This window comes from Haematobia irritans, chromosome 4 (genome assembly GCF_050003625.1).
Source record: "Haematobia irritans isolate KBUSLIRL chromosome 4, ASM5000362v1, whole genome shotgun sequence".
NCBI classification, from domain to species: domain Eukaryota; kingdom Metazoa; phylum Arthropoda; class Insecta; order Diptera; family Muscidae; genus Haematobia; species Haematobia irritans.
In genome coordinates, this window is record NC_134400.1 from 98,445,923 (window position 1) to 98,461,833 (window position 15,911).

At 35.7% G+C, this 15,911-nt stretch overlaps 1 protein-coding gene across 1 annotated transcript in view; it reads right to left on the minus strand.

Moving 5' to 3' along the window:
• Positions 1–828: 828 nt before the first annotated feature.
• Positions 829–15,911, minus strand: part of Gr66a (Gustatory receptor 66a) — a 40,396-nt gene continuing 25,313 nt past the window's right edge. Inside the window, exons 2-5 of the mRNA XM_075305764.1 lie at positions 13,156–14,066; positions 1,291–1,476; positions 1,134–1,223; positions 829–1,071 (exon numbers count right to left, since the gene is read on the minus strand). Of these exons, the coding sequence (XP_075161879.1) occupies positions 886–1,071; positions 1,134–1,223; positions 1,291–1,476; positions 13,156–14,016 (1,323 nt within the window). The 5' untranslated portion in view covers positions 14,017–14,066 and the 3' untranslated portion in view covers positions 829–885. The remainder of the gene's footprint in view (positions 1,072–1,133; positions 1,224–1,290; positions 1,477–13,155; positions 14,067–15,911) is intronic.

Sequence of the window (15,911 nt, forward strand, 5' to 3'; positions counted from 1 at the left end):
TAATTGTTGAACAAAATCAGCGAAATTTTCACTAATTTTCTTAACTAACTTTGTGTTCTTAGATTGATTAAATAGATATATTGTATCAATTATTTTTAGTTAAGGACGTAAATATTTTCAATCACTTTCATAATTTAGTTTGTGTTTTTATTTTGATTAAAAAATCTATTGTATCAAATATTTTTTTTTTTTAAATCAACCCTTTTTTGAACTGACTTAGTCTTCCGAGTTTGATTAAAAAGTTAATTGAATCGATTAGTTTTTTAATTAAAAATTTAAAAATGTTCTATCATTAACCAATTGACTTAATGTTTTGAGTTTGATTTGGTTAGGTTAGGTTAGGTTATATGGCAGCCCGATGTATCAGGCTCACTTAGACTATTCAGTCCATTGTGATACCACAGTGGTGAACTTCTCTCTTATCACTGAGTGCTGCCCGATTCCATGTTAAGCTCAATGACAAGGGACCTCCTTTTTATAGCCGAGTCCGAACGGCGTTCCACATTCCAGTGAAACCACTTAGAGAAGCTTTGAAAATCCTCAGAAATGTCACCAGCATTACTGAGGTGGGATAATCCACCGCTGAAAAACTTTTTGGTGTTCGGTCTTAGCAGGAATCGAACCCACGACCTTGTGTATGCAAGGCGGGCATGCTAACCATTGCACCACGGTGGCTCCCTGAGTTTGATTAAAAAGTTAATTGTATCAATTAATTTTTTAATTGAAAAAGTTTTCAGCTTCAACTTTTCAATTGAAGATAATATACAATAGGGCCGATGATTAACGAAAAGCCATACGAAATTCATTTAATTAATTCAGTCAACATAATTGATTTAAATGTTTTTTTTTATTAATAATGATTTTGCAATACAATGCTAATTCAATTTAATTATCCACACTTGTCATCATCGTTGATGCCGCGATAGTAGATGTTGTATTTTCAGTATGATCAGATGGGGATATTTCCGAGGTTCCACTAGCACTATAACTACTCACCGCATCCTTAGCTTGTTGAGCGGCCAAGTTGAATTGTATCAAAATTATTAAATAACTTGTTATGCCACCAGCTACCTATAAAACGTAAATATAGTTTTACACTGAAATAATAAGTCTAAACTATAATTTCGACTTACTCCATACAGGGTTTCCATGTCTAAGGAGAAGAAACCACAGGCACTAAAATCCACCGAATGATTTAATAATTTTAATGACAGATGATTGATCTAAATGCAAAATAAAACCATTATTAGTTTTTATTATACTGTTGGTTGTACATTCAGAATGTTTTACAATTTCATAAAGGGCATTATCATCAGCAACTACTCCACATTTGTGTAAGCAAATCCCAGTTCGTTTTGATTCTAGCGAAGTCCTCCAACTTAAATAAATCAAATATACACATTTTCCGGCTGTATAGAGAAGAAATGTTGCCGTAATCAAAGCGTTTTTAGCCGATAAAAATAGCGATGGTATAGCCTTGTAAAAGAAGAAGAAATATTATGAAATAATATGTAAAAATATGTGGAAATATATTCAGTACACAGTATGGATTTTAAAAACTTTTAATTTTATGTGATTCAACTATTTAAGCAGTATTTCAAGTGGCACTTGATTGATTTTTTAAGTACTGTATTAAACCTACTGCACTCAAAAAAAGTTAACTTGGATACAAAGATTTTAAGGATTTTGGTATTGATTCCGAGCCAAAGATGTGGTTTCTTTAAAATAAAGACATATTTTAGCGACCTATGTGGCTTTGAATCTTGGACCAATAAAATTAAAATTAGGATACAGACCTTATTTATCGAATTTCCATTCTATTTTCGCGGTTTATTAATAAAGCTATTCACGTACAACAAATGCTAGTTTAAAAATCTAAATTATAACGGAAATTTCAAAGTAAAACATGTTTTCTTAATTCCAACAAAACGTTAAACCAAAGATAGCTAAATCCTCATAATGAGTCTTAGACTATAGTTCAAGCGTTTTTATCTTAAATCTAAGGATTCAATATTTCAGTTAATTTCAGAAGTTTTTTTTTTTTAAATCAAAAATGTGTTTCCTTACACAAGGAAAATTCGCCTTAGTTCAAAGACATACGACTTTAACGGAGGGATGCAAATTTCCAAAATTTGTGTCCTAAATTAATAAAAAAAAAATTGAAGCAAACTTTATTTTAATTAAAATTTTATTATTTTTAAGAAATTTGTCCTTAATATTTTGTAAATTCGCGGACCTGTTGACTTTTTCACTTCCATGGAAGTGCTTTTGAGAGAGGTATGTAAATTACAAGAATTTTAAAATTTTTATTGAAATTAAATGGAAAAAATATATTTCTATAAACATATACGCCGAAAAAAGATTTTTTTTTTATTTCTTCATTCAATGAACTTCCAAAGCAATGCAAATAATCCGAAAACGAAGTCTTATGACAAGCACATGTAAAATTCATTGGAAATAATCCAAGTTTGCACTAGATTCGGATCACAAGTTAGGGATCCAAACTACTTCTTCAGAAGCTCTTTTTTTGCAGGGGTCTTTAAATCATAGCAATATTTGGCGAGTATTCAATATGCACATTTAAAACGCAACAAGAAGAACATAGGGGAAGGACGACAAACAATAAGAGATGAGACCAAAGTACACGCAGAAAAGAAACATGATTGTCACGATCATATTCGAAGAGCAAAATAATATGATGGGAGCTATTTTTGCGGCGACCATGTAGCATTTTCACAGGCAACCATGTTGGCCCAGTGAACATAGTTCTAAGAAAAATAAAATTGTCCTCATCTAAAATGTTTTTATATTGATAAAAAAATTTTTGTTTGAATCAAAAGGCAATGGTCACGATTTAAAATGTTATGGTGCTCATCAAAAATGTTTTTCTTCCATGTTAAACAACATGGTCACAACCTAAAATGTTTTGATCTCTATGCAAAAACTTTTTTCGTCGTCGAAAAAAGAACGCCACTTGAGAAAAGAAAACACAAAATTAACTTTATTTATTTATAAACTGATTCATTTGTATTTATAATGTTATGTAAGCAAACATCACATTACTTTTACACATTCTATTTTGGTACGATTTCAACAATAAGTAATCATTCCATATTTACGTCGTGCCCATCAAATGTACAAGCGCAACATCATGTAACTGCAAATATATGATACCATATAGCAAAATGAAGAACAAAAAACAGGTTCAATTTAAATTTTTTTCAACCACACTTCCCTTTTTGTGTTCGTTTTTATAAAATTCTTTTCGCTAAAAAAAGGTAACAAATCAAATGGTCACGAAAAAAGTGTACATGGTCTTTATCGCCATGTAATGGGTCTAGACATGTCTATATATAACATATAAAAATACTTTTTTCCTTGCAAAAAAGTAAAAAAATTAATTGTCAGGTACATGATTTTCCGACCATTTAATGGCCTCAAATTCTATCATTTAAATAATAGAACATGTTTGCGGCATTTGATAACCATTTAAATGCTTATTGCCAGCATACATTTTTCTCTGCTCGAAAACTATTTTTACAAAGACAAAATACATGGTTTTCGCGACAATTACATGCTCTAGATAACCATTAAATGGATGCGGCAACCATGTCCAAACATGTTTTAGGTCAGAGTTGCCCCACAAGGTGAAAATATGGTTATAATATGTTTTCTTTTCAAAAATTTTATAAAAATGATTGCCCCTTTTATTAAGTATTTTACATCTAGATGACAATATTTTGTGACCATCTGCAAAAAAACACTTCAAATTTCCAATAAAAATTCACGTTTAAAGGGTCTGACAATATCGTTCCTAAAACCGAGCTTCGTCTGTACTAAGTTTCTGCCAAAAACTTGGATTCTATCACGTTAGGTCATCTTGTTCGATTTTGCCTCTTTTCACTCATGTACTAATTCCTTGGAGAAAGGTAAAGAGGTAGACGTACTATTAATGGATTTTAACAAGTAATTTGCCGCCGTTCATGTTTATTTCTATGGATGTATGGTAAATACACCCTCAAAAATATTGCTTCTCTAACATATGTTCCAAACATATTTAGCAGGAATCACATATATTATTGGATATTGCCGAAACATTATAATGTTTGTTTAATTTGAACATATTATATGTTTGAAAGCATTTTTAGCTCAAAATTTTAATATGCTTGGAATAATTTTCTCCCAAAGAAGATTTTGCTTAAAAAAAAATATTTCTATCTAATTGCATATTCCCTCACATCTTTCTCACTTCCACGATATTTTTTAGTTCTTAGGACCTTATTCTGTAATATAAACAATGCTCAAGAAATTATTCAATTTTATATATCAATTTTCATGTTTTCATGGTACTTCAGCTTGTGGCCAGATCGAGGAACTCTGCGACTAAGGTGAGGTGCGTCCAGAGTGATCTGGTGGTAAGTCGGGTTGGTTTAGCAGGGCAAGAAAAAATATGACGCGTATCAATCACTGATAAATAGGAATAGAGGCGGCTACACTTGCCTGATCTTAATTGGGCTAAAACTACCCTAGTCTGCTGTGGGAGATCTCTTTCCTCCGGTGCTATGGGCGGTGGACGGACTTCGCCTGGTACGCTGCTTGATCTAGAGGATCTCTTTTGTAACGCTGGATCTCGCGCTCTAGATGATGTATATCAACACTTACGTTCCTGGGTGGTGGTTGTGTATCCACGAGATGGTGGTTCGGATGATTACTTCGATAACAACCCAGGAGATACTGCTTTGACAACATGTAATTGTGTCTTCGCACAGGAATGATCTTTGTCTCCACATAAAGGTGATCGAGGGGTGTGCTGCGGAGACACCCAGTCGCAGTTCTAAGGGCAGCGTTCTGGCAGGTCTGTATGTTATTCCACTGCGTGTCACTGGTCTGCGGTGTCCACACTGGAGCTGCATAGTTTACCACTGACCGGTCAATTGCCTTATAAGTAGTTAACAAGGTTTCTTTGTCCGCACCCCAAGTATTGCCGGCAAGTGACTTGAGGACCTTGTTTCTACAGCGGATCTTATTACATATTGCAGTGGCATGTGCAGATGACTTGAAAAGGCTGTCGAATGTTACCCCGAGTATTTTGGGGTAGTTCACTGTCGGAATTATTTCGCCATCGACTCTAAAATTTAACTGCCTACGCACTTCCGCCGTCCATGTTGTAAACAGTGTGGCTGAGGATTTGGTGGCAGATATCTTCAGATTTCTAGCAGTGAAATAACTGGCAAGATCAGCAATGTAGACGTTTAAACGATCACATATGTCATCAACAATGGGCCCGGATGTCATGATTGTACAGTCGTCCGCATATGATACAATCTCGACGCCGTCAGGAGGGGGTGGAACCGAGGTCAGGTAGAAGTTAAATAGTGCCGGAGATATCACCCTACCTTGGGGAACTCCCTGTTTATCTCTAGGGGGTTTTGACTTTTTGTCCCTGAATTCCACGTACGACTGGCGTCCACAAATATAATTAAGAACCCAACGCTTCGTTCCTGCCGGTAGGGACGTATTCTCGATGTCCTCGAATAATGTGGCATGGTTGACCGTATCGAATGCTTTCGATAGATCAAGCGCCACGAGGACCGTCCTATGACACGGCTTGGACTGATTAAGTCCCCTATTTATATGTGTCGAAATGGCATGTAAGGCTGTCGTCGTACTGTGTACCTTACGGAATCCATGTTGATGCTGGGCAGCTGGAAAATTCTCCACAAGGCTGGGGAGGAGTAGTGCCTCAAGTTTCTTGTCTACAGGCGAGAGAAGGGATATCCTTCTGTACGATTCACCTTGGAATCACCCTTCCCATCTTCCAGACATCGGGTATAATGAGTGATTCCAAGGACAAATTGAGGAGTCTGGTCAGGTACTCAACTCCCAGTATTCCCAGGTGCTTCAGCATTAGCATTGAAATTCCGTCGGGGCCCAGCGTCTTGGATGGCTTCGCGCTGTTGATGATGGTAACTTCGGCTGCGGTAAATTGTGGTGTGTCATCGGCTCGGAGACCATGTATGCGACGAGTGGCTCTCCTTTTCGCTCTATCACTCTCGGGATGCTCCACAAACTGTCGGCTGAAGTATTTGGCGCATCTATTCGGATCAGTCACAGTTACGTCGCCAAAGGTGACTGAAATCCCATCATCCCTTGTAGCGGGGTTCGAGAGGGCTCTCACTGTTGACCACAATTTACCTGTTCCTGTGCCTAGGTTACATTGCTTCAGGTGCTCTAACCATGTGTTCCGCTTGTGCTCGTCGACTATCTTACTAATCTCTAGATTCAGTTCCGTGATTCTAGGGTTAGCACGATGGCGTTCATCACGCTCGTCTGCGAGTCCCGCCGCTTGAGCTGGGAAGTTAGGCCTCACTTGGGCAATTCGACCAGCTGGAAGGAAGCGAGCGGCTGCTGCGTTGATGATGTCACGGAACGCCTCTGGGCAACATGAACATGAGAGGGGGACGGGAGCTCACTGAAGCGGCGATCTGTATATTCTCTGAAGCCTTCCCAGTTGGCTTTCTTTTGGTTTATGAACGTCCGGCGTTCAGAGGTTATGAAATCGGAGGGTCGGTTAATGGTGAGAATTATGGGAGGTGGTTTGAACCCAATGAAATGATGGGTTGCCAGGAAACGTCATTTATCAGACCAGGCGATGCTAAGGATAAATCTGGCGAACTGCTGCAATCACCCATAATTCTCGTGGGGGCCTCTTCGTTCACCGTGCAAAATGTGGAGTCATCTATCTGCTCTGCCAAAGCTATGCCTCTCTGGTCATTACCCAGGAGAGATTGTCAAAGTTCGTGGTGGGCATTAAAGTCTCCTAGAACCAATCGGTTATGCCCGCAAAACAGCCACTCAATGTTTGGGCTATAACCTGGAGCACAGCTACCAACCGGCGGTATATACACATTTTATAGCTCTATATCGGCAGCCCCAGACTTGACTGCTACCCCCATACATTCCATGTTGGGGTCGCTGGTGTCTGGCACAAGTGGGATAGGCATATACTGCACGGAACGGTGTAATATGAAAGCCAGGCCACCACCTCCATTCCTAGTGCGATCCTTACGCAGCACATTGTACCCATCACAATGGCGCAAGCTACAGGTCTCATTTAGCTTTGTCTCTTGGATCGCCGCCACCCTGATCCTCTTCCGATTCATAAAATCTACTATTTCGCTAATCTTATCTCGGAGCCCGTTGCAATTAAATTGCAAAAATGATGCACATTCCGGAACTGGTACAACAATATTCGGTGTTAGATGCTGCGGCGGAGAATATTGTTGTGCGGGAGATGTCGGGGGGTCGCATAGTCTGATGGCCCACTGCTGCTATCACTGGCACAGCATCCTGCTACGTAGTCAGTATGACTATACTCCCGTAGCGATGTTAGGCCGGAACAATTCCGGAAGAGCAGCCATTCCAAGCACCGGTTACACCTCACCGAAACCGAACGATGGTGAATTTGGTTTCGGCAGACCGAACAGTACCATGGTCCGGGGTTCTGCTCTATCCCGGCTCCGACCAAAAGCAAACGGAGAATGTTTCCCGGGATGCACCTCCTCCAACACAAAAAGACGGACGAAACAACACGTACACTGATGTGACAGCCACTGGCCGATGAGTTGGACCATCGGGTCACCCCGGCACAGAGAACCCGCCGCAGTGGGATTGATCCACTGGTCTACGTAGCTGTTATAATCACCAATAGACAGTTATCATTATTTATATAGCATAGTTTGCAGCAAACAAAACATTATTCAACAGAATAATACATTTGTTGACCATGTGGAGCAGTGGTTAGCATGTCCGCCTTGCATGCAAAGGGTTCTGCGTTCAATCCCTGCTCCGACCGAACACCAATTTTTTTTATTTAACATATATATTACTATATTAAATTTTTACAATGAAACTTCGAAATCTGTGTTATTAAAGATTTACAGTCAGAAAAGAACAGTGTTTGATATAAACGAAATTGACTGAGATTTTGGATAAAATATTATTTTTTTTATTGGGAAAATAACAATTTTGTATCAAAAAAATGATTTTGGTATAAAAGTTTGAAATTTTCGAAGAAATTCAAAAACTGTAATAAAAGAAGAACGAAAGAAAGTTGAGTTTAAACATAAATAATTTTACAATATAAATGTAAATTTATTTAGGCCTGAACTAGTTTTTACTAGCATTTAATTTTATGAAGCTCCGTTAATGCAACGTTAGCTAACGAACTTTTAAACCGTACTATGAACATACCTATCATCTTGCCTATATATTCTATAGCCAGTTAGGAACTTAACCGCTAAAAAATTTTCAGTTAAAGTTAACTGGGGAAAGATATTTCCATTTTTCTTTCTGTTAACTGGCAGTTAAAGCCTTACGGAGGTACATGAAAATGACCGTTATAAATACAAATAAATATGAGTAATTATTAACGAATAATTTTGTACTCAATTTCATATTTGCACGAACAGAAAAAACATGTTTGGGCATGGTTGCTGCATCCATTTAATGCTTATATACACACAAAAAATTTTTTCTCTGATTCAATCACCAAATTAATTGATCCAATTAATTTTTAATTGAAATGTCTTCAATCACGAAAATGATAGTATCAATCACAGTTTTAATTGGGTATAGAAAAAATTCTTGATTAAAAAATTAATTGATTTTTTCAGCAAAATTCAATTAATTTTTTAATTGATTCAATTAAAAATTTAATTGCTGTTGATTGCAAAACGCAATTAAGTTATTAATTAAAAAAGGTAACTATTTTTAATTACTTAGTTAGATTGGCTTAGAGTTTTTATTTGATTGTTTGAAATACATTTTTAATTAAAAAAGTAAAAAAAAAATCAGCACTTTTTTTAACTGAATTAGTCTTCCGAATTTGATTAAAAAGTTAATTGTATCAATTAATTTTTTAATTAAACAATCATTGACTTAATTAACTTAACGTTTCTATCATGATTAAAAAGTTAATTTTATCAATTAATTTATTAATTGAAAAAATTTTCAACTTCAATTAACTTTTTAATTGGAAATATTTTGGTGATATTTTTTTCTGTGTAGAGCATGTAATTGTCGCGAAAACCATATATTTTGTCTTTGTAAAAATAATTTTCAAGTGGAGAAAAATATAAAGGGTGATTTGTTAAGAGCTTGATAACTTTTTTAAAAAAAAAAACGCATAAAATTTGCAAAATCTCATCGGTTCTTTATTTGAAACGTTAGATTGGTCCATGACATTTACTTTTTGAAGATAATTTCATTTAAATGTTGACCGCGGCTGCGTCTTAGGTGGTCCATTCGGAAAGTCCAATTTTGGGCAACTTTTTCGAGCATTTCGGCCGGAATAGCCCGAATTTCTTCGGAAATGTTGTCTTCCAAAGCTGGAATAGTTGCTGGCTTATTTCTGTAGACTTTAGACTTGACGTAGCCCCACAAAAAATAGTCTAAAGGCGTCAAATCGCATGATCTTGGTGGCCAACTTACCGGTCCATTTCTTGAGATGAATTGTTCTCCGATGTTTTCCCTCAAAATGGCCATAGAATCGCGAGCTGTGTGGCATGTAGCGCCATCTTGTTGAAACCACATGTCAACCAAGTTCAGTTCTTCCATTTTTGGCAACAAAAAGTTTGTTAGCATCGAACGATAGCGATCGCCATTCACCGTAACGTTGCGTCCAACAGCATCTTTGAAAAAATACGGTCCAATGATTCCACCAGCGTACAAACCACACCAAACAGTGCATTTTTCGGGATGCATGGGCAGTTCTTGAACGGCTTCTGGTTGCTCTTCACTCCAAATGCGGCAATTTTGCTTATTTACGTAGCCATACAACCAGAAATGAGCCTCATCGCTGAACAAAATTTGTCGATAAAAAAGCGGATTTTCTGCCACTGATTTTGGTAATAAAATTCAATGATTTGCAAGCGTTGCTCGTTAGTAAGTCTATTCATGATGAAATGTCAAAGCATACTGAGCATCTTTCTCTTTGACACCATGTCTGAAATCCCACGTGATCTGTCAAATACTAATGCATGAAAATCCTAACCTCAAAAGAATCACCCTTTATGTTGGCAATAAGCATTTAAATGGTTCTCAAATGCCGCAAACAGGTTCTATTATTTAAATGATAGAATTTGAGACCATTACATATTCGGGAAAATCATGTACCTGACCATTCAATTTTTTTACTTTTTTGCAGAGAAAAAAGTATTTTTATAGGTTACATATAGACATGTCTAGAACCATTACATGACCATAAAGACCATGTACGTTGTTTTCGTGACCATTTGATTTTTTAACTTTTTTGCAGCGAAAAGAATTTTACAAAAACATTGAGCAGGTACACACGATTTTCAATTTGCGCGTCAATCGTGTGTTGATTGATACGGAATTACTGTGTCTTGTGTTAATTTATTTACTCAGTGGTAAATAAATATTATGTGAACATAAAACAAGTATATACGGCCGTAAGTTCGGCCAGGCCGAAGCTTATGTACCCTCCACCATGGATTGCGTAGAAACTTCTACTGAAGACTGTCATCCACAATCGAATTACATGGGTTGCTGTAACTTTTTTTCAAATCAGGGGTCGGTTTATATAGGGGCTATATATAATTATGGACTGATATGGACCAATTTTTGAATGGTTCTTAGAGACTATATACTAATATCATGTACCAAATTTCAGCCGGATCGGATGAAATTTGCTTCTCTTAGAGGATCCGCAAACCAAATCTGGTAATCGGTTTATATGGGGGCTATATATAATTATGGACCGATATGGACCAATTTTTGCATGGTTGTTAGAGACCATATACTAACACCACGTACCAAATTTCAACCGGATCGGATGAATTTTTCTCCTCTAAGAGGCTCCGGAGTTCAAATCTGGTAATCGGTTTATATGGAGGCTATATATAATTATGAACCGATGTGGACCAATTTTTGCATGGTTGTTAGAGACCATATACTAACACCATGTACCAAATTTCAGCCGGATCGGATGAAATTTGCTTCTCTTAGAGGCCTCGCAAGCCAAATCGGGGGATCAGTTTATATGGGGGCTATATATAATTATGGACCGATGTGGACCAATTTTTGCATGGTTGTTGAAGACAATATACTAACATCATGTACCAAATTTCAGCCGGATCGGATGAAATTTGCTTCTCTTAGAGGCCTCGCAAGCCAAATTTGGGGGTCCGTTTATATGGGGGCTATGGACCGATATGGCCCATTTGCAATACCATCCGACCTACATCAATAACAACTACTTGTGCCAAGTTTCAAGTCGATAGCTTGTTTCGTTTGGAAGTTAGCGTGATTTCAACAGACGGACGGACGGACGGACATGCTCAGATCGACTCAGAATTTCACAACGACCCAGAATATGTATACTTTATGGGGTCTTAGAGCAATATTTCGATGTGTTACAAACGGAATGACAAAGTTAATATACCCCCCATCCTATGGTGGAGGGTATAAAAAGAAAGTGTAATTGAAAAAAATTTACCTGTTTTTTTGTTCTGCATTTTTATATATGGTATAATTTATTTTTATTTGCAGTTACATGATGTCTGTGTTGGTACATTTGATGCGCACGAAGTAAATTTGAAATGATTACTTATTGTTGAAATTGAACCAAAATAGAATGTGTAAAAATATGTGATGTTTGCTTGCGCGACATAGTAAATATAAATAAACAATGAATTAGTTTATAAATAGATAAAAACAAATAAATAAAGTTAATTTTGTGTTTTCTTTTCTCAAGTGGCCGTCGACGACGAAAAAGGTTTTTTCATAAAGATCAAAACATTTTAGGTTGTGACCATATTCTTTTAACTGGAAGAAAAACATTTTTAATGAATACCATAACATTTTAGATCGTGACCATTGTCTTTTAATGGAAACAAAATTCTTTTTATTAATATAATAACATTTTAGATGAGGACAATTTTATTTTTCTTAGAACCATGTTCACTGAGCCAACATGGTTGCAGGTGAAAATGTTACATGGTTGCCGCAAAAATAGCTCCTATCATATTATTTTGCTCTTCGAATATGATTGTGACAATCATGTTTCTTCTCTGCGTGTGCCTTTAGGGACGGTATTAATTTGGCATTATGGCTCTAAAATGGCCATGTTTTCACGTTTTCTTTTCGTTAATAATTCATTTTAATGAAAATAAACTTTTTCAATTGTTGCTTTGGATAATTCCCCAACATGTTATAATACAATTTGCCAAAAAAGTTATGTTATTCTGCTTTTAGAGATTCGAGTTTTGCCGCTAAAATAAAAAACAAAATTAGCGGCAAAACTCGAACTTAATGGCCGCTTTTATTTTTGAAAGTGTCCGTCAACTCATCTTGGACTATTTATTAATAAATAGGAACTAAACTTTGTTTTTATACATTTTACTGTTTAATTTTTTACTATTTTCCCCTGTTTTCATTTTTCTGTCTCAACTCTAAAAAGAGTATAGTGCCCTTTCGTCATTTTTTATGAAGATCTCTTTGTAATTTTTATATATTTTCATTTTTTTTTAATTTCCTTTGTCTGAAATCGTACTTTCCGATTTCTTTTGACGAACTAAGAAAAAACTGTGCCACACATACTTAAAAGCAAAAACATATGCTGTTTTTTTTAAAGTCTATTCTCTTGGTTCCGAATGTCTATTCTCTTTACTCCCTATATTCAAATTAAATAATGTTTAGACTTAAGCATATCAATTTTTTGCGAAGCGTTATTAACATGCCAAGCGCATAGCCAAAACAAATGAACCCTCCCGGTTTCCATCTCTATTTCTTTCTCAATACTCTCTCTGTCTCTCCCTGAATAAAATATCACAACATATATATGTTTACTCGAAATTTGTAAATTTATATATGTTTACATTCACACATATTATTTTTATGAAACATTCTAGTCCCAAACATAATATATTCTAACATATTAACATATGTGTACCAAACATTTAATACTAGTTTAGGAACATTAAATTTTTGCATTTAAATATATTGTGCCTGAAACACATTTTGTTTATATCGGAACATATAAACATATTTTTCTAACAGTGTACATGTAGGAATGCTCACTAAGTGCTCACAAAGACAACTGCGGAATTTCATGGTCTTACGCGTACTTACCTGGTCCTGTGTTGCACAATACAGAAAGTAAAGTTGAGCAGTAAATATTAAAAACCCATACGCCATCAACACAAGAATGGCATAGCTCCATAGCTCATTCAAAGTTTTGCCAATTTCACATAGTTCATCATGAATTTGACAGAAATTATTCAACTTTTCCTCCACTTGGGGGACATTCTTCAACTGACTATTGTATCGAGGATCTGTAGTTGATTTTGCAGTTGGCTTCTTGGCTGAGAAATGATTGAAATTATTTAGGGAGTTTGAAACCACCATAACTGGCTTAATTCGATTCTTGCCAATTTTCAAAAGGACAGGGTTATCAAGGAAATTATTGGGATTGACTTTCCCAATTCCATTAATACGATACGACGTGATATTTCGATTTAGTCCATCATTTTGCTCATAATTAAGCACAAGATCATTCACGAAGTTCTTCTTAGTTAGCCTAATATCGGTATCCCTATTTATTGCATGTTCCATTGTTTTATAGTGCTCGTGTTCGTGCACCATGTCATTGAGGGACTCATTAATAACCACAAATCTCTGTTGTAGGGCATATAAGGTTATGGCAAACCAAATTTTATCCAAGGAATTGTATAAAGTGGGTATACACGAGAAAAACCATAATAATGAAGTTAGTTTCGTGTGATCCAATAATATCACATAGGCCGATATCATGATGGTCAACTCAAAAGCAATGGTCAATATTATCATGATTCTTATTCGAGTCTCCAGCACTGCATTATCAACAACACATCCTTCTTGATAGAGACGCTCATCCACTTTATGAATGCGTTCATAAAGTTTTCCCAAATGTTTTTGATTTCGTATTGCGCTTAATTGATCGGTCGCCATCATTACCAAGCCAATGTAGGTAAGGAATATTCCAATTACAAATGTGAGAGTACCTGAAAAAATTAAAAAAAGAACAAAAAGTAAATAATTTTTATATCCTTGATACCCACAATAATTTAATTTAATTTGAATTTGATTATTGTACTGATCTGATCCCAAGAATCAATTCGGGAGATCGGTCTATATGGGGGCTATACCAAACCATGGACCAATACACGCCATATTCGGTAAATCCGGATCTGAAATATCTGTAGATACACGGAGGCTCCGAAAGTAATATCTGGGGGTCGGCTTATATAGCTGTATCTCAAAGTGGTCCGATATGGCCCATTTGCAATCCCATCTGCCTTACAATGAAAACAAGTAAGTAAAGTAGAAAGTCGGGCGGGGCCGACTATATCATACCCTAAACCACCATTACAGAATTAGTAATCATAAGCATTTGTGGGGTAACATATAGGTCTGGGAGATAAACCGCAGTTGCATATTTAAGAAAATTAAGGGGTACAGTTCTATGGGTGCTTTGTGTCAATCTGACTATAGCTCATAGTCAATGTTGCCACGGAAAATGTTCGGTTTACCCTACAAGGACAAAAAAAGTTCCTTACTTTCCCATACATTCCCAAACAATTTTCCCTACTATATTTTTCGTTAAATTTAAAAAATTTTACAAAACAAAAATGATTCTAAGTACTTTATTATCGTAAAACATGAATATGCATCGTATATAACATAGAATATAAATTTGTATTACCACCACGGTTGCCACAGTTGGTAGAATTCTACCCAAATTAGTAATCTTTTGTGTTAAATCTCTATAAAAATAAAATTTTGGAAAAAGTTTCTATAAACAAATTTTTGTGAGAAATTTTTCTATAGAAATAAAATTTTGACAATAAATTCTATAGAAATAAAATTTTTAGAAAAAATTCCACAGAGATAAAATATTGAGAAAAATTTTTATAGAAATAATATTTAAAAAAAATTTCAATACAATTTTGACAAAATGTTCTATAGAAATAAAATGTTGACAAAATTCTCTACTGGAATAAAGTTTACCACACATTGTTAAAGATCAAGCCTTGCCGGCTTCTAATTTCCTCCTCTAGACCCACCAAAATGTAAAAATTATTACAAATTGTGTTGAGTGAAAATGTTCTACATTGTGGCCCTACGTCCCTACGACGCTAAATATTAGAAAACCCCTACATATAGGGAATTTCCCCTACATCTAGTAACACTGGCTGTGTTGATATTGCGCCTACGGAGTTAGTATGCCACTAATATTGAGCCCATTATTAAAAAAGAGAAAATCGTTAAATTAGTGTGGGTAATAAATACAAATTTGTAAAAAATCGAGCAATATTCTTATGTAAGAGCTACAAGTACGTATAAGTACGATCGGCTAGTACATCAAAGTTTTTAATTTGAGTAACATTGGTTAATAAATAAGAGTACTATGACCAAATTTTGGGAAAATGGAGCGATGCATATATATGGAAGCTATATCTAAATCTGAACCAATTTGCATAATATTTTGCGGGTTTGATTAATACCACAAAAGGTTACCTTGTGCAAGATTTGAGTAAGATCGTTTAAGAAATGAGGCCTGTATGGTCAAACATAAGGTTATTAGGGCCGAATTTTTCAAAATCTGGTGATACATATATGGGAGCTATATCTACATCTGAACCGATTTCGATGAAATTTTGCACATATAGTTAGTACTGTAGAGGACTGGATCTAGCCAACTTTTAGTAAGATCGGTTAATAAATAAGGGTTCTATGGCCAAATCTGGGAAAATCGGGCTATACATATATATGGGAGCTATATCTAAATCTGAACCGATTTCGATGATTTTTTGCACATATAGTTAGTGCTACAGAAGACTACATTT